General features: G+C 34.0%; 1 protein-coding gene across 5 annotated transcripts in view; it reads left to right on the top strand.

Moving 5' to 3' along the window:
- Positions 1-27,100, top strand: part of LOC145971119 (protein O-mannosyl-transferase TMTC1-like) — a 230,681-nt gene that overhangs the window by 164,445 nt on the left and 39,136 nt on the right. For all 5 annotated transcript variants that reach the window (XR_014438770.1, XM_083098435.1, XM_083098434.1 and 2 more), the window contains 4 exons: positions 5,384-5,457; positions 7,559-7,690; positions 8,180-8,252; positions 12,872-12,975. Coding sequence is in view for 4 of the 5 variants with exons in the window: in XM_083098435.1 (XP_082954561.1) it covers positions 5,384-5,457; positions 7,559-7,690; positions 8,180-8,252; positions 12,872-12,975 (383 nt within the window). In the remaining variant the exon portion in view is untranslated. The remainder of the gene's footprint in view (positions 1-5,383; positions 5,458-7,558; positions 7,691-8,179; positions 8,253-12,871; positions 12,976-27,100) is intronic.

Genomic DNA, 27,100 nt, shown 5'->3' with positions numbered 1-27,100 from the left:
GATGCGAATATACTTCGATCAGAAATGTCAAATCATATGAAAGGTTTAAATTAAGATTAAATATTTTTTGAAGCGATATTGCGATGATTATTATACATGTAAAGCATTTTATATATCTTTTCGCGATATATCTTTTTATTTTTCTTTTGTGATAGAATCATTATCTAAATTGTTATTTGAAATACTATATATTATACTATACTAAATACTATATTATACTATAAAATCATGTACTTTACGTTTAAATAAAAAATAAAAATTAATGTGCGCGTCATATTTATTACGATTGTTTAAAATTTCGAACAATTGTATCACTATTTCAAAGTAAAATAAAAATAAAAATATGTTTACTCTCGCAGATAAGAAAAAGCTAGAAGTAAAGTATCTGTCTCTTCTTTTCCGTCTCTTCGTTTCCACTCCGTTATCTGTTTGTGCCGCCAACAACTGATATGGAATACAAACGAGGTTAACAAGGTTGTCAGAATGATGTTCGGAGTATTGCAAATAAAGATGTAAAAATGCAAGTTATTGTTATGCTTCGTAACATAATAAATGATATATAATAAATGAATTGCTACGTTAATATTATAAGGTTTTCTTTATAATACTACTGTTTAGGAATGATACTATCGAGTCTCTTTCATTATCGGTTTGGCGTTTGTCCACTTCGTTAGTCTTTTATAAAGCAAGTTCGGAGAGATTTAACGACGTCGTTGTCGCGAGAAAGAGAAAATGGAGAGCGAACAGTAGTCTGTAAGAAGCTCAGGCTTTATTAAAGCCTCCTATAATATTAAAGAGGTCAGAATATTGCCGGCTTCTCGTACGTGCTTATACTCGCGAATATAACGGCGGTTCCCAGAACATTTAGACTACACCGAAACTGTACATTCTTGTTATATTATGAGATTATAGAAATATATGGTTACGCATTATTATACACGAGCACATATATGTATATATTTCACTATTATATAAATATATAAGTTTAAAAGAAAAATTATTCTATATTTTATATTTTATATGTATGTAGAAAAATGTGACTATCATAAATAATAATAGAAAAAAATTTAATGTAAAAAAATGAATCATAATTATAGCCCAAATTTTCTCAACTCGAGATTGAACATTTTTGGCTTAAATAAAGTAGTAGGCTTAAATAAAGTGTACAAGTTTTCAAATGAGCTGAATTATCGTTCCAGAGAAAATGGCAGGTGAAAAAAGTAGTTTTAAAAGGATAAAAATTAAAATTTTTATAAGCGTGAAAATATTAAACGGTAATCGATTCATCTGGAAGGTTGCATATTTGTAATCCAGACATCATAAATTTTATCAAGTCAAAAATGAAGTCCAATCTCAAATTGGGAAAATTTTTAACAACAAGCCTACTTATCTGCACTCCTTATGATTTAATGTTTATCATTTTTATTATTATTTTCTAATCAAATGTAATTAAATGTACCATCTTGCAGTTTACAGTATCGCAGTTCTAAATCTTGTGACTTCAAGTTTACGGATGATCAACTATAAATAAAAAGTATTTTCAGGCAAGGCTCGTTGTTAGTAGGGGTATACATCGCAAACATGTTTACTGCAGTTGACTTGTTACAGCGTAAGGTAATCACGCTACCGTGTACATTTCAAACGAGATGCTCTCTTGAACGTCGTTATACTTCACGGCAATGTTTCCTTTCGCGAAAAGCGCCTCGTTCGCGCTTAGGCTGCAGCATGAGAACCAAGTGACCGAGCTGTCGTTTCGTGGTTACGACGTCGTTGCCGTATCAGTGTATATTGCCAGTGAGAGAGACTCGAACCCTCCTATCGGTCTACGTCGGTTCCGCGGAAGGGATGAATTTTGCGAGCGCGCGGAAAGGGACGGGCGTGTTCGAGAGGATGGGTTTACCCGCAGAGCTCGGTTTTAGGCCAAATTAAACATGAAGCTGCACGATCGTTCCGGTTCGTAGAGTGTTTCCTTCACAGGAGATTCAACGCCAGGAATTGAGCTTGGCATGCGTCTCTCCTCATACCATCGTACAGTATTTGAACGTTTAATTTTATATCATCGGTAAAATATGTATGCATATGTATACCGCAAAGTCGGAAATACAATATTAACGCTAATCAAAAGGAAATAGAGAAAAAGAGAGACAGAGAGAGTGAATTACATCTTCATCTTCATTCGTCTAATACAATTTCACGTGATATATAATATAATGAATGAGAATTATGTAACATGTACGAATATGAGTTAACTGACTTGTAGGGAGCAGGGTATGACATTTAAAATAATGATTTGATTTACTTATTCATTTCACAAATCACTTGCGAAATATTTGCGAATTGGCTAATTAATGTTGTTATACTCATTGTGCGCTTTATCAGAATTATCTTCGCTAAATGTACAATCGATTGTGACATTATCCCGTACAGAGAGCTTGTGTTACTCACACTGAAAATTTGACGTATGTTATAGGTCGTGCATGTCATCGTTGATATGACATCACTACTTTTCTCTCCCCTTGTTGCCTGTGGTTTACCGCATTAAATGACGATATTAATTAATTAATTTACGAGAATATTAATATCATACAAACGTACGCGTTTAATTCTCTATTGCATACAAAAATAGAACTGAGAGAGACACAAAAATAAATATTTACTTATAATTTTAGATTACTGTACGATAATATAATATTATTATTAATATGAAACATATTTAAGTTTGTAAAAATGTAAAATTTAATAATAACTAATTTAATAATTAATTATACTATTTAAATCTCTTTGAAAAACAAAATATAAAAAATGTAAAGAGTTTTAAAGTAATATTATTGATTGAATTTTATATATTGATTGAATTATATATATTTTGAATTTAAATTATATATATATATATATAATTTATTATTTTAAAATTATAATTAATTAACAATTTTATAAAATTCTGCATGAAACTTGCATAGATATTCCGACGTTAGTCGGAAATGGGTTATTAATATCTGAATAATAGTCCACGCTTCCAGGAATAAAAAAAATATATTGATATAAAAAAGAAAAGAATCGAGAAAGGGATAAAACTTGAAAAAAAACTTTGAGTTATCTTAAAATAACGAGCAAACTCTTAAGAAAGTGTAACGCTTCATATAATCAATTAGAACTCCAGAACGAGTGAGATGCTAACGGAGTTCGACTAAGTACAAACTAGAGCAAACTGGTGTCGAGTCGAACGAACGCATCAACCTTCACTGGCTCGTATTTACCTATATTGTAAATTCGTCGAATTATGTGTAGTATAATGCAAGTGATCACCGTTATTCTTCTTCACTCTATCTTTTCTATGTCAAATTTATATTTTAGAAAAAAATATTCTCATATACGTTTTTTAACAGCTTAAGAATAAAAAGCAGTTTACCGACACTTTGAAAATATAGTTGAAATAAAAATAATTGTAAAATAAATTGAAAAAGATGACATGAATTGAAAAAGAATACACGAGAGTTGAAATTAATAATAAATGATTTTGTCATTTACTTATCTTTTGCATCACTTTGCATTTGTTTCTTCATCGTTCGAAGGCTGAATTATTTGCAAGTTAGGTTAAATGTCTCCCGGAGATTTTTTGTTTTAGCGAATTGCCCATTATCCTTCGCCATAAATCTGACAGGTGCTGAAGGAATCTATCGCAAAGTGGTCATCGTAATCTCTGTTATCTTAAGCAGACCCTTCGGTTATGGTTCTTTGCTTCCAGCAGAGAGAGCCTGCCTCGGACTCGGCTCTCATTCCCCTTGACATTGACGGAGTATTGTTTCCCCGAGCAAGATTTCCTCCGGGTCCACTTGCTACAAAAGCAGCAAGAATGGAGATATGGCAAAAAAGAATGAGATTGTAATGAAATGTCAACTGAGTGTTTATTTTCTGCGAATTTTGTTTGAATGTTCGAGTTGGATATAAAACAATATTTTCGAAGACATTTTAAGTAATACCAATAATATATTTCTTTTTTTCTTTTTATACAAATCGTTAAAATTTCATATTTTACTCGCGTATTTCATATATTTCATACTCATGTCAAAGTTGAAGAATAAATGCTAATTGTTACTCTTCTCCCTGATACTGTTTTACTATAATTGAATGATTAATTGCATCTGCGCTCTCGCGTGAAAGCGTATATTCATCAATGTCTTTCGGACATATCTATAATTACAGTTCTCAATAATAATTTTAGCGTCGGTTATGAATCATAATGTCGTTTATTTTCAATGCATCTTTGAATTATTTGTCAAGCATATCGGAAAATAATATATTGCTAAATAAGGCATCAACAATTCGCGCTTAATAATTACGATCAATTTAGCTTTATGCTATATCATTATGCGAAAATTATTTCAAATATTTAGATTAAATTATTCAAATATATAATTAATGACGTTTTAATCAATATGGTAATGGATGATAAATTCAAAATACATTACATACACAAACATATATACATTAATGGTCGAAGTGTTTCGACATATTATTTCAATAAGATATTTGAAATGCTGAAATGTTTCGATTTAAGAGAAAAAAAATCTTAACATGTTTCTTCAGAAAGAACTTTACATCGGAAATTCGCTGATTTCTCGCCATTTCTGTCTCGCATTTCTGTTGCCCTGGCAGATTGTATCCCTGCGATTCTCCGTGGAATTAATTCGTTAAGAGGTGGGAGGTTGGCCGTTTCACCGTGATGGACGGGGTTCGTAAATTTTAGAGGTACACCTGGTACTCTAGTCCAGTAGGACGGAAGGAAGGAAGGAAGGAAGAGAGATGAATACGATGGCTAAATCCAGCTTCCGGTAGCAGGTCGGCTTCTCTAGCTGGAGCTGATCCTTGAGAATCTCGGTTATTCACTCGTGCTAGACTGTCGATAACTTGGATACAATCTTAACTCTGCCCACTTTCGTTTCTCTTTCGCACTTTTATGTACTCGCTTGTCTTGTTCATCATCTCGTTCGCTATGAAGATCTTTGGTTTGGCTTCTTCATATATCCTCCAGATCAGTTTTCTCGTTTTACACCACTAAATCCAATATCAGCTGTCGCTTCGTATTTTCTGAGAGGATCTAGGCATAGTCTTTGTACGCTTCTACTTTTTCCTTTTTACTCTTAAGATACAAGAAGCTCAAACGCAATGAATTGCTTTCAAGCACAACTTGTTGAATGAATAAAATTTCTGAAAATAAGATGAAGTACATATGCATCTTAAACTAGAGTATATAATATATAAATATACACACATATATATCCATTAAAAATACAAGTACTTATATTTGGCATTTATATATCGCAGCAATGCTACTGTGACGCTATAACATTATTACTATATCTCATCTCATTTTATGTTGCAGGTGACTGGCATCGTAGGCAGAGCGGACGTTCTAGCGTGCATTTTCTTTTTACTGTCTTTCCTTGCCTATCACGGGTGAGTATGGCTTAAACTCCTATAATATTACTTTAGGTTAGTTGGCTCTTGATATTTAATTTCTTTTTCACGTTAACGCAAATACGAACTCACAAACGCTTTATAGATTAAATTTTTATTTATATATACATATCTTTTCACAAAAAATATATATAACAATAACATACATATATATAAATATATAAAACTTTAGAGTTATCTAAAAGATAATTTGGCAATTGTGCTGAGAGAGAGAGAGAAAAGAAAACTTGCTCTATTTCACGCATACATATCTAATGAGTTACGAAGTTGATCTAGAATACCTTTTGTAAACCCGAGGGAACTTAGAAACTGCGTCTACGTCAAGAATGTCGAGCGACGCTTAACATCGCGACGACGCTAGTCTGACGCCAAAATAGCGACCCCCATTCGTTTTCATGAACATAGAACCTGAAAATTATAAACTAAACTAATTTACTCCACGAACTACTACCATAGCTATGCGGGAGCGTCGTAAATGTGCCCCGGGGGTCGCTCACATCGATCTTCAGTGTTAGAGCTAGAAGAAGAATGACTTTATGCACAAAACAATTTCAATTATGTTTCTGGGAGATTATTCTACCGATATTCATTTTAATTCAATGTGATGTATTCCGTCACTTATACTACTTTTGAAATAAATTTAATTAACTATAGGAAAGCTGCCGCGTTAATACTTAAAACAAATTTCATATATAGTACGACGAAAAATCTGTAAAGACGAACTCGATTGCGAAAGCTTTAAAAAGCTTTCGTGGAGGTCGTGCTCCAACATAAAAGAGCGGTTGCAGAAGACAAGAAGGTAAAACTTCGTCTGTAGGACTAGCGTCAAGCGGCCAATGGCTGGCCAGGAGGGTAAGATGCTTGTCTTCGAACCTGAGAAATTGATTACTCTTGGCTGCCTTTGAGTACTCTTTCTCTTTCGTTTCCTTCCATTTTTACTTCATCGCCCTGTTCTATGCTTATCTTCTTTTTTTTCTAACTAGTGTCTCTTAGATACTCCACCTTCATTTAGTGTCTCTCAACGATTTACGTTGCGCGTTTAAATCCCTTGGTGAGTAAGCGACCGATAATTAATTCCAATTATACATTTGGCTTATTCAAGACTGTCGTCGTTCTCTCGATCACTTTACTTTTCTATAAAATGAATACATTCTCACTTGCTCTCCACTATAGCTGTGGCGAGTTACTATTAATCTTGCTTAGAAAGCTTTGATGTAAATTGTAAGAAACACTTTCATTTTGCCGCGGCACTTTAGCCCGTTTTTAACTGTGAGTTGCCGAGGTCCCAGCGGACAAGATGTCGCTCAGCATTTTAGGAACAACAAGACCAGTTTCACATTGGTCCTGTTGTTCCTAAAATCCCGAGCGACATCTTGTAACGGATCTGTTGCCTGACGTAGATTGATGTACATGCCAACCGACGTAAACGAATAAATCCTACATGTCTTTGAATCTATGTGAGAATTGTTTCTCAATACCGGTATTTATATTCGATCAGAAAAAATATATTGGAGATATTACATAAAATATATCTGTAGAAATCAATATATTATTTTATTATATAAGTGTATCAATATATTATTATTACATATAATATCTGTAGAAATTAATATATTATTTTATCATTACATAAAGGATTTATGAAATTTTAAATTATTCTATTTATAATAGATTTTGCACAAAATCATATTTATTTTATTATTTTATAATAAAATAATAAAATTATATGAAAAGATTTTACATTATAATACATTATTTTATATGATAAATACATTATTTTTTGTGGATTTTTTATGTGGATTTTTTGTGTAAATTATATTGAATCTTTTAATGTATATTTTTTTTAATAATAAGAAGAAATTAACTAAACTAAACTACGCTATTTAAACTACGCTAATTTATATATAATTATTAATTTCGAGTCTATAATTATTTTATAGTTGAATTTATAATATCTTTAGACAAGTCTGAAAATAAAAATAGTCATTGATATATGTTTTTCAATTCCGTAAAAAATATAATTCAGTTTATGATTGTACGATGTCTTTTATCTAATTTTTAAATTTCTCTTTTTTTACAGCCAACAGACAGCTTACGTATGGTCCAGTGTTTGTCTGGGTGCCCTGTCGATGTTGGCGAAGGAAACTGGCGTTACTGTTCTGGCACTAAACCTTCTTTACGATCTCTGTCGTTCCTGGCATTCAATCAAGAGGTAAGTGTTTAAGCCCTCAGCGCTGGAGCGTAATGTACTTTCTAGCGCGGAAATGTAAGGTTTGATGTCGCGAAGTAAACTTTAAATTGATATAGTTATCTTGATTTCAATTATACTTATTTGCATTAGAATCAATGTAATTAATTTAAGACATTTGAAATAGTTGGATCTTAGAGGAAAAATAATCGTAAAATGAACAAAATTTCTTTGCTTCTCGTCATAAGTAACATGGCGGCAGTTAAATTACCATAAATTCTATGTCGCATGTTACAAAGCGGTGAATGTGTTTTTCGTGACGGTAGAAAATACGGTCAAAATATTTCGGGATGTTCGAATTTTATGTCGAAATTAAGCTTTTTTCAAATGTTGATGCATTATTTATCTCATAGTAATATTATACTGGCAAAGTATTTAGCTCATTTATAATAATAGGCATATAACTTGTGAAGCGAAAAGAGATTATACATGTATTATACATTGATTTTTCAGGTCTATTTTCGAAGCCAAATGGAACGACGATTCCAGATATTTCTCAAGGCGTGCTGCAGCATTACTCGTTTCGGTGAGTTAAAATAAATCTGTGTGCATCTCTATATATTTATCCATAATAATTAGCGTATTATGTGGTTATATTTTAATCTCTGATCAAACTCGTAATACAAATTAATATAAATCATGATAAAATCATGTGTTTCGAAGCGAGTTCGATGATAAGTTATAATAGATTAATTTTAATATCGACTGTTGATGGCTATCAGTAATATTTTTAAAGATTTAAAAATTTTTATTGCGAGAAAAAGAGTGACTCTATAACAATCTGAAGTATAGACGAGTAGATAATGGCCAAAGAGGATTGAATTCTCTTAACGAACCATGTACATTCGGTCATGCATGAAAACCTCATACAATTTTCAGACGAATGGCAGGAGCGACCGGCTTTATTATTATTGTATTAACGACAATGTCTGCGTTTCTGCTATCCAGGGAATTGTAGAAACGCCCCCATATTTATCCATTTAGATCCACGCACCCTCAACTTATCACATAACTGGATTAATGGAAAAATCAAGTTTCAGTAAGCCTCGGCAGCAATTGAATAGTATTCTATCGTGTTCTATTGATTTATCCTTGATTGTGTTATTCACAAGGTTTATTGAATTATATGAAAAAGGAGAAAAAAAGTTCTAATCAAATGTTTGTTTATTATTTATAATTATATATACGCGTGTTGTGGTAGCATAGCTACTACCAGTATGCTTGGTGTTACTCCTAAAAGGGATTACCTACGTGCTAAGAAAACACGATCGTCGCTCTTCTATAATCCACGGAATTAGCGCGGATCCTCTATTCCGTGTCCGCATCGTTAATTCTTAACGACCGATATCTTTCGTTTTTATCGCTCGACTGTAGTTAGACACCAATGTTTACAGCAGTTTACGTCTTAAGCAAATTTAACGATCGTTGCTATAGATACACTCAACGTCGAGAATTTCTCTTCACGGTCGTGGAAAATAAATAACATTCTCCTGAATTGCTATGCAGCAAGACAAACTGTGTAGCGAGCGAAGCGTGGAATGAAATAGCGGCAGTTTCAAAAGATCAACAGGATGATATATGATTCACATAAATGGGTATTGTATGACGCTCGACAATCGAGAATATGGCACGAGCTTGCCATTGATATCCACAATAATAATCAGCTTTCTAGTAATTAGTTTTGTTAAATAACAGCGACGATTACATGATCAAATTATCTTCCATTCAAGATTCATTTAAATTAGATTTTAAATTAAATATTCGTTAAATACTGAATTGAATATTTAACTTGATAGAAGACTGAATACTTCAAAGAAGCGGAAAATATGCACAATTTAATTTTCATCAAACATTTTATGCGCTTAATTTAGAATCTTCCTTGGTAACTTAATTTTTAAATAAAATTTAAAGTTTCTTTTTAAAATGATTAAAGCTTTTTAAAAAGCTCTTTTTTTCTCGCTCTTTTGTAGCAAAATCTATGTAAATATGAAGTATTTTAAATTTAAAAAAAATTAAGTAAGATGAGAGATAAATTTTATCACGATAGAGAATGTGAATTCCGTATTTTCGGCACGGATTCATCGGAATGGTCGATTATTACGACATCATGTAACCTCTAAAAGGAGTTTATGAAGTGCTATTAAATCCTCGGCATTTTACGATCGTCATGCTTAAGAAACAGGGGCTTTTGCGGCGCCGACGCTCATCATCTTTATTATCGTGAATTAATTTAGACGGCATTGTATCAAGCACACCTACTAAACAAGAATGCCTTCAATAAAGATTCGAAAGTGGTATGTTTCATGGTAATTGTTATATTATTGAGTTCGTTAGCAAACAGATATTTTATGATTATTAAGAATATATATGATAATTGAAGAATATATTTAATAACTGTTAGAAAGAATGATACATAAATAATAATTGTACCATCTTCATTTTTCTATGAAATAAATTTTGAGTAATGCATTAAAATTTTGTAATAGTAGTTTTAAATAATTAGGCAATAAATTAGGTTGTATAATTTTTTTCTCGGGTACAGAAATTGCTAAATAACGTAATCCTTACCTTTAAAATATATTGTGTAAGTCAGAGCGACACACGACCCAATCACTTGGTCCAATAAAGGAAATAAAGGTTGCGCATAGAGGATACTTTAACCGAATACGATTCTGAGTTATGCTAATTTATGCCGGCGAACGAGGGAGGCGGGCTTGCACACGACCTACCCTCACACAGTTATCTACATATTACGGATCTCTTTCCACCCCTGTCGTTTCCGACAGCTCATAGCACTTACACGTATTCAGGTACGTCGTTTTCAACGATGCTTCACAAATCTTCATCATCAAGAAAGACCACGAACATCCAAGAATAAGTACTATTTCAACCTTAATTCCAAGCATTAAACATCTGTCAAATCTGTTTTATTAATTCCTCTTTAATTTAGTAATATAAATTTCTTAAATCGAAAAAAAAGATTATACTATTCTCATTTGAATATAACATGTTCTGTTTATTTAAAAGTTAATTTCATCAGTACAAGTGTATAACATACACTTGTACTGATGAAATTAACTTTTAAATAAACAGAAAAATTAATTTAAATTCTAACAAATTATAGCCTTTAAAAAACATTTCAAATAATTTGCGAATAGACTTGCTTCAAAATATTTTTCGATTGGTGATGAAACTTATTGCGTTACTGAAATGTTATTGCTCCTATATTGGAGTCAAGGCTAAGCGCTAAAGACGCATCAAACTGCTAACATCGAGGTGACAAACCTAATCAATAGGCCAATCCATTAGCTACATGTGCTGTTTACTGATTGTACAATGCTATGCTCAGTGTTATCTGATTAGCTTAGCGTTTAACTCTCGTTTGTCTCTCTCTTACTCTCCCTTAAGATGTTGTGTTCAAAGATAATATGATCGAAACTGTTATATATCAATGATAAGAAATGCATTATTATAATTGCTTTCTTCGGCTACTTTATCATTATTGAATTAGTCAATAATTAATATTTAATTGCACGTAAGAAGTAAGAAATGCGTTCTCACAGAAACTTAAAGAAATAAAAATTAAAAGAAACTTTAAAGAAAGAATAATAATTATTTTCTATTATTATAATTAATCTCTTGTATAATATTATAATCTTTATTATATGTATATCATTTTTTATTTACTATTTAATTTGGATATTATGAGAAAAGAACTATGGCCATATATCTATTCATGGTTAAATATTTGTAATGTTGAGGAAGGCTGCATTGATATGCGATACGATATTTTCTGCACATCGGATGTTTATCGGAATTGAATTTCCGTCTCGCTCGCCGTGTTCCGCGGGTCAACCGGGATCTCGTGGTGGCGTAATACAATATTCCAAGAGCTTCCCATCGAAGAACAAGACCGACACCGCTGGTGTCGGACGTCTCGACGGGATATACATGGGGCGTTTCGATGACGGCATTACGTATATACGACGTGTTCGTATGATCGCTTTAGGACGAACGCTATCCTAGTCTGTCGACTTCGATCCTGGAGGATATGAATACCTCGAATGGCAGATATTGTCCGGTTCTCCAACCCTTCCGGAACCACTACGTCTGTCCATCGACAAGAATGTGAGCGAGAGGGGTCCCGACATAGGTACAAAGGCGGAGAGACAGTGAGAGGGCCAGCGATGCTCCCGGATAACTCCGGAATAAGGGATGGAGAGTGGTCTATCGGAGAATGGTACGGACGTCTATTGGGTTAGCGAGCTCTGCGAAGAACGTGACGGAAATGTGACGACGGACCCGTGTCATTCCCAACGTGAACGTGACGACGTCTCGACGTGGCAGGGACTACGAAGCGAATACGTTTCCTTCTTTACTATTCAGACTCGCGAATCGCGTTACTTAATTCAACCATTTAAGAAAACGTGACTGTGATACATGTCACGCCCGCTAATAGCATTATTGCGAGACTTATTAGCTTCCCCACTGGATATCTCATGAATTGTGTAATTGAAAGAGGAAAAAAATAGCAATATCACGAACATGGTAGACATACGTAAGAACGTGAAATTTTGTCTTTGCCATTTTTTATTAACTTCATTTTGATTTATTTCGTTATATTACAGAGAATCGTATAAAAGTTTCTATATTTCTGCGTAAAACTTTTATGTCTTCATCATATCGTGCAGTGGATCGATAAATTGCAATTTGAGTAGTTGTCTAAAAGTACAGAGTTTCTTACGATTGTTTTGTTTCATTTCACTCTCTATCTTTCGAAATGTAAGAATAATTTATAATTCAATTAGGATAAAATACATGAAATGTAAAAGTTGCGAAAGGAGATGAGTGCAATGCAAATGCATCTTAATTCAAAATAAATATTCGATTGACATCACACATTTATTATATTCATATGATTATATATAAGATATTTATATCTAATAATTGAAGTTTCTAATAATTGAAGTTTCTCTTGCTAGCATTTAAAGATATAAAGAAAACAGATTTGTTATACTTGTGTAAGAATAACGGAAGCTTTCAAATCTACATTTCACATTGGTATAAAATACTCTTGAATGTTTCACAAAGAAAAATATTTCTCTGTAACAATATGAAAATTCATCGACCGTTTAATGTTTGCAGTTTGGCATACTTCTTGTGGTGCGGCTTGCTCTGCTTCATGGTACTTTGCCGAACTTCTCCGCACAGGATAATCCAGCTGCTTTTCATCCCTGTTTCCACGTCAGGTGAGTATCTGTATAAATCCTTTATGTTACGCGAGTCGCGACGCGAGGAATCCTATTACAATGTTTCAAAACTCGCAGCGATTGAGAACGACTGGAAACTTTATACCATTGTCCTTCGTTGAGGAGTAACGTATCGCGTATATGTGAGATCAAAGTGTTGGATGACAATGGAAACAAGACGACTTTATCCTTTGATCTGATTCAGCTGGGATTCACCTCTCGCTCGATGCTTTCAGTAGTTGGAAACATTTAAGCGGCAATGTTATTTCGATTGTTTATTTTCACCTCTGCGATGGAATGTTTTCTCAAATCCTCAATTGAATATTCAATTGTTTTTACGAAATTGTCACATAAAAATAATATGTAGAAATATTTAATTTTTTGTAATCATAATGAAAGTAAAGAGAAAACGTAATTTACGCGCGTATTTATATTTATATAATATTTTGTATTTTATTCCGAAAATGAGAGAGCTTATTCTAGAAAAAAAGTATTAAAAATTCTACTTTATATTCATGCAAAATACTTGATTTAAAATACCTCCTTCTGTAGTTTCCTCTAACTGTGTTACGTCTCAAAGTTGAAGCATCAGTAGACTATCTGTCAGTGAAAGATTTTCAATTCGTGCTTGGGTTAAACCGAAAGTCTCGTCTGTCCAACTTTTCCACTCCAATTGCCTGCTTGTAACAGATTCGCACTGTGTCCTGCTGCGCCGATTCGAATATCGAACGTCAAAGAATCTTCGAGTTCGATGCAACTTTTCGATACAATTTGAAAAATTTCTGAGTTGATTTCATTGAAAATATTGGCGATACTATGATGATATTCGCAAGTTTTCATCCACTATCATGTCATATTTTTACTTTGAAATCTTTTTTAATGACACGATATAGGCATTTCGATTCGACGAATATCTATAAAAAATTTTCTAATATACGATTCGATTTGACGGCCCGTTGAACATGTCCAGTAAATCTAATCTCGCTATCTTCCGTAGTTCAACGATATGACCACTGTATCTGTTACGTCTCACAAGAAACGGACGTGTCCTGACATTTCACGTAGATGGAAAATGTAAACGATCACACGATGTGATTCTCTAGACGCCGCAACTCGTCGCTGCATAACTTTTATTCATGACGGAACTTTGGAGTATATTCGCTTTATGATTTTTTATTTTTGTATAAGTACAGGAGACAGGATGTCTTTTTTTCTACTTATGAAAAATTATCTTAATTACAGAGGCGCATGTTTCGAAGTATTTATAAGTATAATGTATTATTAGTCTGCCCCTACTCTATAAAGCTAATTAGCCATACCATTACATTTTCATGATAAAAGCCGCGTTTCCGCGAATTTCTTTCATACGTGGCAACCAGACCGTAAGATTCCTTTTTCCGACTGACGAAGAAACGCTAATTAAATACAGCATTCTCTCGTTGCACCTTTGTTTCTCGCTGCCGACGCGAAAATAGCAGAACAAAAAAACAAGAATTCTAGTTAGTGATTTGAAAGGAAGATTATTTGATAATTTTAGCATATTGAGACGAATTGCTTTATTTTCATCAGCCGTACTCTTCCCATTTGTCTGACATATATGGACGTATTGGAGCAGTCCTCTTTTTCCTCTTCTATTTATTCATCTTTCATCTCTGATACAATCCCAGCTGCCCACGTCTCTTCCTCCCTACAGTCAAGTGAAACGAAATAAGAACAGAAACAGACCAGAAGAAAAGAGGATATTATCTCACATGAAATATTTTCGGGCTAGAAACCAGGCGGAATATTTTATGCAATGTATAATTTGGCTGGATGTACCGTTGTTTCTCGTAGAATTTATGATCGCGCAAGCCTACATCGGAGCAGTCTTTCAGTACAACTCGCGAGTGCTTCACGTTTCCCTTAGGATTTTATTTTTCTTCTGTTAACTCGGTCCCTTATCTTCGAAATGTTCTTCTCGTCAAATATGCATGCACGCATATATACGCGTAACGACATATGTCTGTAGATGATGCTGCAATTTGAGCAAAGGACCCCGCATAGATCTTATGGAAAATGGCTTTCAGTTAGATTTCGCTGAAATTAAAATATGTTATTGCCCACACCTTCCTGATAAAAAGTGTCAATGGGCACAACCTTCTAAAAACAATAGTTTAGGAACTACAAAGCTTCAAAGTCTCAATATTAGAATTTGGAGATGAAGCTAACATACTGCTTAGAAGTTTATTTTTGTAAATAAGAAATACGGAGGCACACCAAGGGAAAAAACAACGCTGTGTGGTATTTGGATAACGCGCTGTGATTTGATTGTCGCTTTCACGTCGCGTTGCACTAAACCAAACATCAAGGACTATATCCTATAATCAAATCTTTTTTCCTCACCCTATATATACACCGACGCCGAATTATACTTATACATTCTCTAATCATCACATATATGCATTTACTTGAACAAAAATAAACTTCTAAGCAGTATGTTAGCTTCACCTCCAAATCCTAATATTGAGACTTTGAAGCTTTGTAGCTCCTAAACTATTGCTTTCAGGAGGTTGTGCCCATTGACACTTTTTATCAGGAAAGTGTAGGCAATAACATACTTTAATTTCAGCGAAATCTAGCTGAAAGCCATTTTCCATAAGATCTGTACGGGGTCCTTTATCAAAATTCAAGATGTATGTACAATCGCGCGAGGTTTCGGTTAATGCAATAATAGTTTAGGAGGTTCCGGGACTATCGGACAGTGTATTTGCGATCGACCGATGTATGTACCATTCGACCGCTCAGGTGTGGCTACTCCGTTAGATCCGGCGATGTTGCACGATTAATACGGTAATTTAAGTTTAAGCTTGTTAAGCGGACGACTGGCACGCGTAACTCCGTGCGAAGCGCTAATCGCCACTTAAATAGGCTACGATATAAATCATGCCGCGCTCGCCCGTTATTAACGCGAGCTCGAAACAGCGTGTTCTCTCGACAACGCGCAATTACGACTTGCTCGCTACAATGCAGGATGCAAACGGGTGCCGCTTCAATCTCGCTTACGCGCTCGGCAAGATTCGCAATTTTCCACCGCTTTTATAACGCTAACTTCTTTATTTTTAGGAACGAGTTATCCATCATTACACGTGTGTATCCAACGTAAGCCGTACACTGATCGTTGAAAAAGAAAACCAATCTAAGCTTCGCGATTTTCAACTTGCGGACACCAACATTGGGATACCGGCGTCAAGAAAATATTACTCCACTTTATTAGCTGATAGATGTGACGTGAATGTATTATGGGTGACATCCCCTCAAACGAGTTTTAGTAGATGTTGAATGTTCGCTGCCGAGAATAGCGAAAGTACATTAGAAAGTGTCGGAGATTCGTGTCGAGCTTTACGGAGTACAGAGCAAATGATATCTCGTTAAAGGGTCCTTTCGGTTACGACAGACTCGTATATAGGTACTGTGCACGGTCTTTGCGGTGATTAATTCCACGACGGGTCCGCCCCATGTGTCTCGCTCTATTGCTCTGTACTCATGTGCAATAATATTATAGACGCCACACGCGTGTCATTTCCACTATAGTCTGCGCCGGCTTCGTCATAAAATATTAACGTCGTAAAATATTAGAGCGGAAGGCAGCCTCCGCGGAAGATGGTACGACATATTATGAATGTTACTACGCAGCCAAAACTTTCCCCGATGAAGTCCCTTCAAAATTTCTCTATTTCTATTAGATTTTCCTCAGAATATAATATGATCTATTATGGAGAAGATTATTAAGGGAATTAAGGAGATATGAATGATCAATGATAAGATAGGGTTTGACAAATTTAGCAGTCTCACTATACATATCCAGCTACATATAATGGGATTAACATGAGTTATGGACGTCTTAAATAATAATCATGTGATATAATTCTGCTTGCAATATTCGATCAATTCTGGAATGCGAATATATTTATGTCTAGAATCTGTCATGTAATATTACAAATGTTTTGACTTCTCGAATTGAGCAGCGCATTGGCGAATAATTTTATGCACCCTTTAAAGCAGCATATTGAATTGTATATCGAAAAGAAGAACGCAATGTTGTTATAATAACGATGACAGAACCAGTTCACGGAAGTAACTACAATTTTATTGTGTTTTTTAAATCGCCACAGGAGTTCATTGGAATTTATGCAGCATAGTAACTTAACTTCTTCTCTTTACGTTTGTATGTTTGAAATATATATACTCGGGAGATTTATAAGTTTATAAAACAGCTTACTTCTCTTAGGAGAACTGCGGAATATCTCGGAGAGAAAGCAGAAGAAATACGCTATAAATGGTTAACGTAAGTTTTCTCGTAAAAAGATTGTTCCACTTCCCTCTGTTTGATATTTTGATGTTTCTTTTGTTTTTTTATAGCATCGCGTAATGTGCATAAAAAATTGGGGTGCAGCTACCCCTGAAACGTTGTACATATGTATGATAGTTGACGATAATAGTATAAAACAAATTTGCAGAAAACTTTAACAATAAACGTAAAATTCTTCGTCCCGATAACAGTACATTTGAATTATAAAACGAAAAGTCCTCCATGCGTGTGTCGGCGAAATATTGCCCACAGAATGATAGAGTGCACTTTGAATTTTATCCATGATAGAGAAGCGTTAGAATAATCATGCACAGTTCCATTCAATCGTGAGCGGTTTTGTGCGCAGGTAACTTTTTTTTCCAACATTTACTTTATTCAATTTGTGAATGACAGTAAATTGTTGAAATTTGGAATATTCTTAACAATAGGAATACGACGAATGTTGCTGTCGACTACGCGTGTAGATTTTAAATTGGGCAAGAATCACATTGGAATCGCAATCCAGCGAGAGCTGGCAGTCGAATCATGTTGTCGCGTATTGACGCAATTTTCTCCAAGAAGGATGTCGAAACTTACTTTCATATTTATGAGCCACGTTGTGCGAAAATGCAAACATATGCAACACTAGTCATTTACGTTGCGCTCACAATCATGCACGAGTGATAGAACTTCATGCATGTCTGATAGCGATAGAGTGTAATATAGCGCCTCTCCCTCTCTCGCTTCTATTTCCCCATCGCTGTATGTATAATAGCATGTCTTTATGACGTAATCCTTTGACCGAGAATATTGTTACGAGAAAATTTGTATCCGCTCTCATGGCCATTTTACTGAGAGTCCTGTTCAATCATCTTTGAAGTATTACTCTCTGTATTTTAATATCGCGTATCCCAATTTGCTCGCACAAAGTATTTTGTTGCAAATAGCGGCCTTTAAAAAGAAGCGAAAAAATATTTTACGTGCTTGTTACATCTCGCTATTCATAGATTTAAAAATTCTATAGTCGGATCAAATTAATTCGAAATAAAATAAAAAGTAATTTCTCAATTTTATCTAAGATTGCAAACTTCTAGGATTAGGATGATGCAACAGAATATATGAAAGAAGATTACTATCGATTGCCAGCGAAAGATAATGGAACTTATATCCATTTTTTCCATTCGTATAATCCATCAAAACGTTAAATCCATGGATCAGTTTTCGTGCGATCGCCTCATTGCCGGGCGATTAATTCTCATGATCGGAAGTTTCTGCAGTAAATGGTGTTAAGCTTAAGTCTACCATTTCTCTTTTCTCTACATCAAAATTGTAAGAAAGTGACAGCTCATTTATTAGTTGAAACTAATGTATCTTATTTAATCTCGTTTTATTATCGTACAGTTAATAATATATTCAAAGGGTAAAATATTGGTTGTCGCGCGTGTAATGTTCGTAATAGCCGGCGACAAAAAAGGTGGATTATAAAATGCACGAGCTCAGAATTATGGGAATATATAAAAGTGTTTCTCACGTTAACCTATGAGCAAGACAGATTTACGGTTTGGGGCATATTTTTGTATGCGAATGCTTACACACCACGCTCAGTTAATACCGCTAGTCAACTACGGACATATGCGCTTCTTTCTCACCGTAAGTACTTTCCCGTACTAACTTCGTATACTCTTGCCATAATTTATGCTCTATTCAAGCACCTGCGCGCCTTCCCGGAATTTTGCTCTCCTTCTCCGCGTAAACTCGTGACACGAGTTCACCATAAAGATTGCACGATGATATACTCGACGCAGATAATTAACATTAACGTTTATGAGACGCTTATAATCAGATTGTTAAATATAGCCGCTTAAATAAGCCTTTTTTCCCTGGATAATCGAGTGAAAGTATATGTCCCGAAGAAGAATATCATTTTCTTGTATCAAACAAGTAAAGCTAAATCATTTATTAAATATTTGAATACATACATTTCTCCACAAATAATTTATCTTGTAAAATTTATTCGAAGCATACTTTTTTTAATGATTTTTACTTTTTTTTAATGATTTTTTAAAATAACTTTAATGATGCGGTACTACGGTGTTGGCGTTAATTACGTAACTATATAATGAAAACGAACTAAACGATCATAATGTGGTTATCTCTCGCAAGACCACTGAGAATATACGTGGGCAGAGGACTTTCTGGACAGTGAAAATTTTGGCGTAGAGATAAAATGCCTCTGACAAAGCTACTGCGACGACATCGCTGAGTGCGCGTAATTAGTTATATCCGGAGGCACTGTTCTGTAACGAAAATTCTCGGCGGTAGTAAATTTCATACTTTATATGAGAACAAAGCAACGAAGATGATATCAAACAGCTTTTGTGACTTTTTTCCTCTTTCACTTCTCTACATCAAAGAATTTGTTACTGACGCAATATCGTTACTGCACTTTAAACATGTTTCTTCCACAGTGGATTTTATTATCTACACCTTGTACAATGGATTGCGATAATTTTCTTCAATATGCTTTTATTATACATGGTGAAATTTATAGAATTCAAGTGAAGAATGAAGTTTTACGCGTCTCATCTTGGAATAGAATCTCTCTATTGCATAGTCTTTCGGAAATAGTCATGTTTCAACTAGTATTCTTACGTCGGGGAAACAGCGAGACCAAACAGAAATATACGTCTGCGACGAATAGAGACAAAGGATAAGATAAAAGAAACGTTGTAAAAAGAAAATGTCGCCGCGGGTGTCGGCTGCGGAGTATCCAATTAGCCGATACTCGAGAGACGAGTGGATGTTTCGAGACTTGGGAATGTCTTGGTATACCTCGTAGATCGGTGTGGTGCATCGCGCTCTCGTGCTACAAGCGCGAGTGCAAGTGCAATAATAGTTTCCAAGATTACTCACTCTATATATAAGCCTTGTTTTATTTTATACTTTCGGTACAAGACAGAGAAATAGTAGAAGAAAAGCGAAGAATGAAATAGAAAAAAATTAAAAAATAAAAAGAATAAAGTTTAGAGCGTGATAAAAGCATTCTTGTTAATAAAGGTATCTACCATTTGGGATTTTTCGTAAAATATTATTAAAGTTTATTAAAATGCAAAGCAAGAGAGATTATTTGATTCTTAGCAGCCTGCTCTTTACTAATCGTCATTGATTGTCTATTTCCATTCAAAATTGTTTATACATTTTTAAGTATGAAATGTTAATAAACCTTGAGACTAGTAAATTTGCACTATTATACAATTGATAAAATAATTGATAAAATAATTTTTTATTCAAGAGCTAAGAGTATCTAATAATAAGATTCAATAAGATGATGTTACGTTTATTGCGCATATTTGCCGAGTAAACTTTATACATTTTGACAAAATTATATCTCGTTTCATGTCGTTTACATAGATCATTTTGCAAGCATCAACACGTAATACACGAGAGATATAAGTCATTCATAGTGTCGCTACCTCGACTCGCACGCACCTATCTACAGATATATCTCTACGTTGAGTTGTGCAATGATGTTAAATTATCCATTAACCACTTTAGAGGACATTAAGTCAGTAGGACCGCGAAATTTTGCTGCTCCACCGTACGCCTCAGAGGCAGATCCGAGATGCCTTAAAGATGTAGAGTGTGGTTAACAGCACGCATTTACACCGAGCTCCGAAGCCGCGGAATGTCTCAGACTAACTGATACGGCATGACATAAATTCTCTATGGCCTCTAAAAGCACTTTGGGTAAACCGCATCGTCGGCTTTCTTACTCAAATAGTGTTCCTGTATCGCGTCATTACATTATCATATATTATATTATATTATATATATATATATTGGATTGCGAAATATATTTTATAATGATTAATGAGACATTCTACTAACTGTGTGTCATTACGTTAGCAAAGCTGGTTTCTAATAATTTGCAATGGAACAGTAATAAATTAATGTTACATTTCTAACGACGCTTGAGAGTATAATACATCATTACTGACGAGAAATAGAATAAATCTAACTTAAAGGATTTTCTCCCTCGTAGTAATGACGGTTCTACAACTGTATTAACTCTTCCGATTTACCGCCGATGTCACTGATATTTTGCTTGAAAATGCAATGTAATGTAAAATGCAACGAGGATTTACATGCTGAATATTATTGTTGTAGGAGTTGGCTTTTATATACATACAACAGTATACACATAAAGTAATAGGGATATATGATATTTATTGCAGAGAATATTAATCTCATATGTTACAGAGTTACCAAGTATTGTTAAACCGCTCGTAATCTATGAATTTCTAAAAAATGACCATCCGTATAATTACTCAATATTTTCTTGTTCATTTGTATCAAAATTTGACAAAATAAAATTAAAATCTGAAATAGGATTAATTTAACAAGTATAAAAGATATTAGTATAAATATATTAATATTTTTATCTCTAATTTATATGATATGAATATATTAAATAAATTTGACAAAATTCGTATATCTAGATTATGTCATTCTGCATTATAATATCTAAAGATTTATATACCTGAAATTTTAATGCTTATATATTGGGATAAGAAGAAAAATCTAACATAAATTTACATTTAAAAAGAATATTAAATTCGGTTCGAGATTCTATAGTAATAATAATTTTCATAATAATAATTATTTACGTAATTATTTACTTAATAATGTGATTTTAACATTGAGATCTTTCTTACTTTGATTCAATACTTAAATCATCCACATTTTATAGAGATGACAATGTACTCATATTAAATCATAGTCTATCTCATTTGGAGAGACATTATCAAAATAGACTATCACATTGATAAATGCTATTTTTTATTTGACAAGATAAAAATAGGAAGGAGGGATAAATTTGAAATTCATGGTCCGTTTTTACACTTAAGAAATTCGTTTTAAGTAAGATTTGAAAATGTTATACGGCCATATCTGACTGAATGGAATCTTAATACGATTCAAGATTATACTTAAGATGATCTTAAATATAATAAATATAAGAACAGACTATGAATATACATAAAGATCTAAAGATTTTGTCCATCATGTAGAACTACATCGTTATAATGCGGCGGTTACATAAACGCTTACATAACAATGAAACATCAAGAGGAGATGTCGTCGATAATCCTCAACGCATATACCTGATATATACAGGGTGACCCATTTTAACTTAGGCAGCCAAATAACTCGAAAAATAAGCAAGATAGAGAAAAATGTTTTAGACAAAAGTTATATGGTTTCGAGGGGGCCATAAGATGGTATCATTGGTTTGACCTTGAAGAGTCATTTGAAGGTCACGTGAAGGTCACTTCAATTTTTTTAAATGGAACATCCTATATATTTTTGTATATTCTTGTAGCTTATTTCGAGAGCTTTCCAAAACACTATAATTAAGTACCTTTCCGTTAAGTACTTTTTGAGTTATGATGCTTGAAATAATTTCTTAATTTTACATAAACCGTAAAATATCTTGTAAAATATTCATTTTTCGATTATCTTACCTTAATACTTTTATGTACAAAATAATGAGAGGAATCAATTGGTGTAAAGAAAACACATAGTTGTTTCGAAGAAAAAATATGTAATTTGCAATTAACAATTCCATATTTTTTCTTAAAAACAACTATGTGTTTTCTTTACACCAATTGATTCCTCTCATTATTTTGTACATAAAAGTATTAAGGTAAGATAATCGAAAAATGAATATTTTACAAGATATTTTACGGTTTATGTAAAATTAAGAAATTATTTCAAGCATCATAACTCAAAAAGTACTTAACGGAAAGGTACTTAATTATAGTGTTTTGGAAAGCTCTCGAAATAAGCTACAAGAATATACAAAAATATATAGGGTATTCCATTTAAAAAAATTGAAGTGACCTTCACGTGACCTTCAAATGACTCTTCAAGGTCAAACCAATGATACCATCTTATGGCCCCCTCGAAACCATACAACTTTTGTCTAAAACATTTTTCTCTATCTTGCTTATTTTTCGAGTTATTTGGCTGCCTAAGTTAAAATGGGTCACCCTGTATAGTTATATGCTGAACCCTGGACGTTTCATCGAGATCCGAGATTCTATACATAATAATCCATTCCGACATCTTCCATTCATTATAACGTGACGCGTCGTAGAAATATAGACTCCAGACAAGAGGAGGTATTAGCGCGACGAGAGATGGTTGTGGAATAGTTAAATCGAAACGGCTTTCGTGTACGCGTTTCCTGAATCCATTCTGACGCGTTCGTACGCAGCAGAACTGGATCGTCATCAGTTTCCGTATGCTAGTAACCAAGACTGACGGCGCATTCTGCCGCGAACGCGAGGCGATGCTTCGCCTTCGATCAATCAATCTCGCCGCTTCCGGCTCTACTCGTTCGTCAACCGGGAGAGGGAGGAAGTCAAGTAAATTACTGCGAAAGGGTTATAACCTACGCCTTATCCTATTCTATTCGGATGGTTGAAAATCGGGATTGCATGTCACAAATTATCTGCGTAGAAACGACGTATTAATTCTCCCACTATTGTCATCACGATTTCTATCTTCCGCTTCTCCTCCATTCGCTTTTTCACTCACGATCAGTTAGAATGCACTATTTTTTATCATGTCAAGATGAAAAAGTACAGATCAAAGACGATAACGAGCTGCATCCATCGATAGAATGAAATACATACATATATCTTTTATTTTGTTTATACTTATTTGTGTTATATAGTTGCATAGTTTATATTTGTATTTGTAAAGTTTATATTTTATTTGTAATCGTGTTTGGACTGCATGAAATATATATTTTGCAACAGTATGGAAAGCTGATTAATCTTTAAGAGCTAAAGTAGAGAGTAGTGTTTAATGTTCTCAGGTACACTTATAGGAGACTATATTAATGGCTCTAATTTCTCGGCCTTCGTCACAAAGTTCGAAACTACTGTGTGCGAATATATCAGAAATAATATGTGGATACACATACGTAGCTAAAGTTTATACGCGATCGAACTTGATTAGTAACATTTATCTTCGCAAGTTGTGTGTGTATTAGAATAATTAAAAATTAAATTACATTAATTATAACAATATTAATATACATCTAACAGCTTAAAAAGTAACTTTACCGCGAAATTAACAACGTAATAATTTTATGGTTTGCTACGTATTAACGAATGTATCATTTATGAGCAATGAAGCATATAACTATCGCTACTATTCTCGAAATAGCGTTTCAATCCAATTTCGTGTTACATGAATTCCATCTGATCATAGTCTATTGAACACATATTACGTTTGCCGATAAATATTGCTTTGGCAAATCAAGTGTAACATACATACAAAGGATAATCGGGACAAATATATTTAATGGAGCGTAATTAAAAATTGTGCCGTAATATAGCAATTAAGTAACGCAACGTAGGATAAATAAATAATAAAGATTGCGATTGGATTTTATTATTTTATGTACATACGACGATATATGAAAATAGATGTCTTATCTTCGCAAACCATTCGGTTAAATATGCTCTTAATTAATAGAAATTTTTTATGAGTTTGCTGGCGTGAACTCGGTATGTTTTTATCGCGTTTATATTCCGAATTATACGACTTTAAGCAGCAGCAACGTTATATCACTCTCCGGTAATTATTCTTCTCTTTACAGTCCGAAGGAGATTCTCGTGTGTATATTCAATTAAAATAGCTCATGGAAGTCGAATTAATATGAATTCCGTCATTAATGAGAGAAGAAAATCCAATCGAGCAATGTCTAGACGATAAGTCGGAAGCACAAGGAAGAGAGTGCATTTAGGTGGAAAATGCGAATCGGGTTGGATGCAATATCTACCTATGTCGTTCTCGACTTTTTCTCTTACGCTTCGATTCTCTCCTGTTTTCACCTCTACAGCAGAGGGATTAAATCTTTTCGTAGTTAAAGAGGAACTGGAAATACTCCCCAGTAAGGCAAATAATTATTAATTTGATTGAATTGATATTTTCTGATATTAATTATAATGATTAATTATAATGGCTGTGGCTCGGTGATAATTTCGATAGCGAATAATTAGCAAGCGTGTGCTTTTTTGTATTCTACGCGGCATGCATTTATACGCCTGGATCGTCGATTGAAAATCGTGCCGCAATATCGTAGCTCGCGTGAATCCGATCATCGAGGCTAAATTTGATAACGGAATTACCTACTATTCACGGAAACGATGCACCGATGTGTGTTATTGTCCTCTTTGTGATACTACCAGAACAGAGAATGGAACTATTAAATTTTCAAGGAAATCGATACTTTTGCATAGAACTAATTCAGGATATCATTCGCGCGTTGAATAGTTAGATAGATATGGAAAGCGTGAAAATTACGATAACACATAATTTATGTAACGCATAATCAGCTTTGTGCTTTGTCAACAAAATATCATATTGAAACAGGTGCACTTCCATCAAGATTAACGCATTAGATATGTAATACACGTAATATAGGCACGAAGAAAAAAGTAACGCTACTTACATATGTTAGATCACTCGATCAAGATCAGGTTGCTGGACATCTCGCGAGTACCGGACTCAGGAACAATACACTTCCGGCGCAACTGACAAAGACGCACGGCAGGTATACCGGAGGATTGGTAGTAACGGGAGGAAGTGGAGAGGAGGACGTACGTTTGATTTCGTGGTACGGTGCAATACATCTCTCCTCGGTTTACCGGTCGCTCGCTGAGACGGAAGTGTATCGTGCCCGACGAAGCGGGCACATCCGGCTCGCAAGATTAATTGCCAATAAACCTCTATTACAGAAACCTCTTCCCGCACCGTTACTCTTCTCACGATATCGTCGTTTCCTAATCAACCACTTCATACGCAACAATGTCGCGATTTCGCCCACACTTTGATCATAATATCTACGTATATATATGTACATATTTAAAAAAATACGAGATATTATTGATAACGTAGAAAATAATTTATGGTAGAAACCATGTCAGAAAAACAGAAAACTCAGACAAATTATTCATACTCGTTATAATGATAATTCGCGATTATTCACGATAATACGAATTGTCCCCCAAAAAATGCATCGTATTATTTATTAAAGATTGATAATTTATTATGTCACTCTAAGTTTTTGATCTATATTTTATAAATCTTCTGTCTTTGATTTTATAACAAGATCTCTTCGATATTAGACCATATAATCTATATAATACAATTGAAAAATATTTAACGTTAACAATACTTCTAGATGAAGGTATTAAATTTTATCTTTAGACGTTAAGGCATTAATTAACATACTTACATTTCGGTTTCATATTTCAATTTGATATAGTGTGAAAAGCATTACCAACAAATTGTTACAAGTGTATGTATATGTTTTTAATTACATGATGCATGACTTCGCGCTTGGAAATTGCATTTATGCAAATGAGGTGACTATCTGAAAAATTTGACATAGAAAAATGATGCCAGTTCGCGTGCTTAGAAGCTGCGTGATTATGCATACAATAAATCTCGCTTCGAAATCACCAAGTGAATGCTTAGGAACACGTGCGAATCGATCGTAGCCTATCTTGCACCTCGGCCTGGTAATCGAGGGAAATTGCTTTCATCTGAATTCAAAAGCATGTACGAGAGATCAAAGTTCTTACGTGCCGACGATGGCGAAACGAACGGACGATGGTGCGAAGAACTTATCACGCGAGCGTCGATTAAAGTTTTCACCTTTGCATTTGGTTCCATGAATTTCTCAAACATGATTAATCGTTTCGTTCGTTTGAAATTGTC

This window comes from Camponotus vicinus, unplaced genomic scaffold (assembly GCF_025532165.1).
Source record: "Camponotus vicinus isolate PSW18456_S1 unplaced genomic scaffold, iyCamVici1.0 SCAF_4, whole genome shotgun sequence".
Classification (NCBI taxonomy): domain Eukaryota; kingdom Metazoa; phylum Arthropoda; class Insecta; order Hymenoptera; family Formicidae; genus Camponotus; species Camponotus vicinus.
This window is presented reverse-complemented; position numbering and strand designations above follow the sequence as displayed.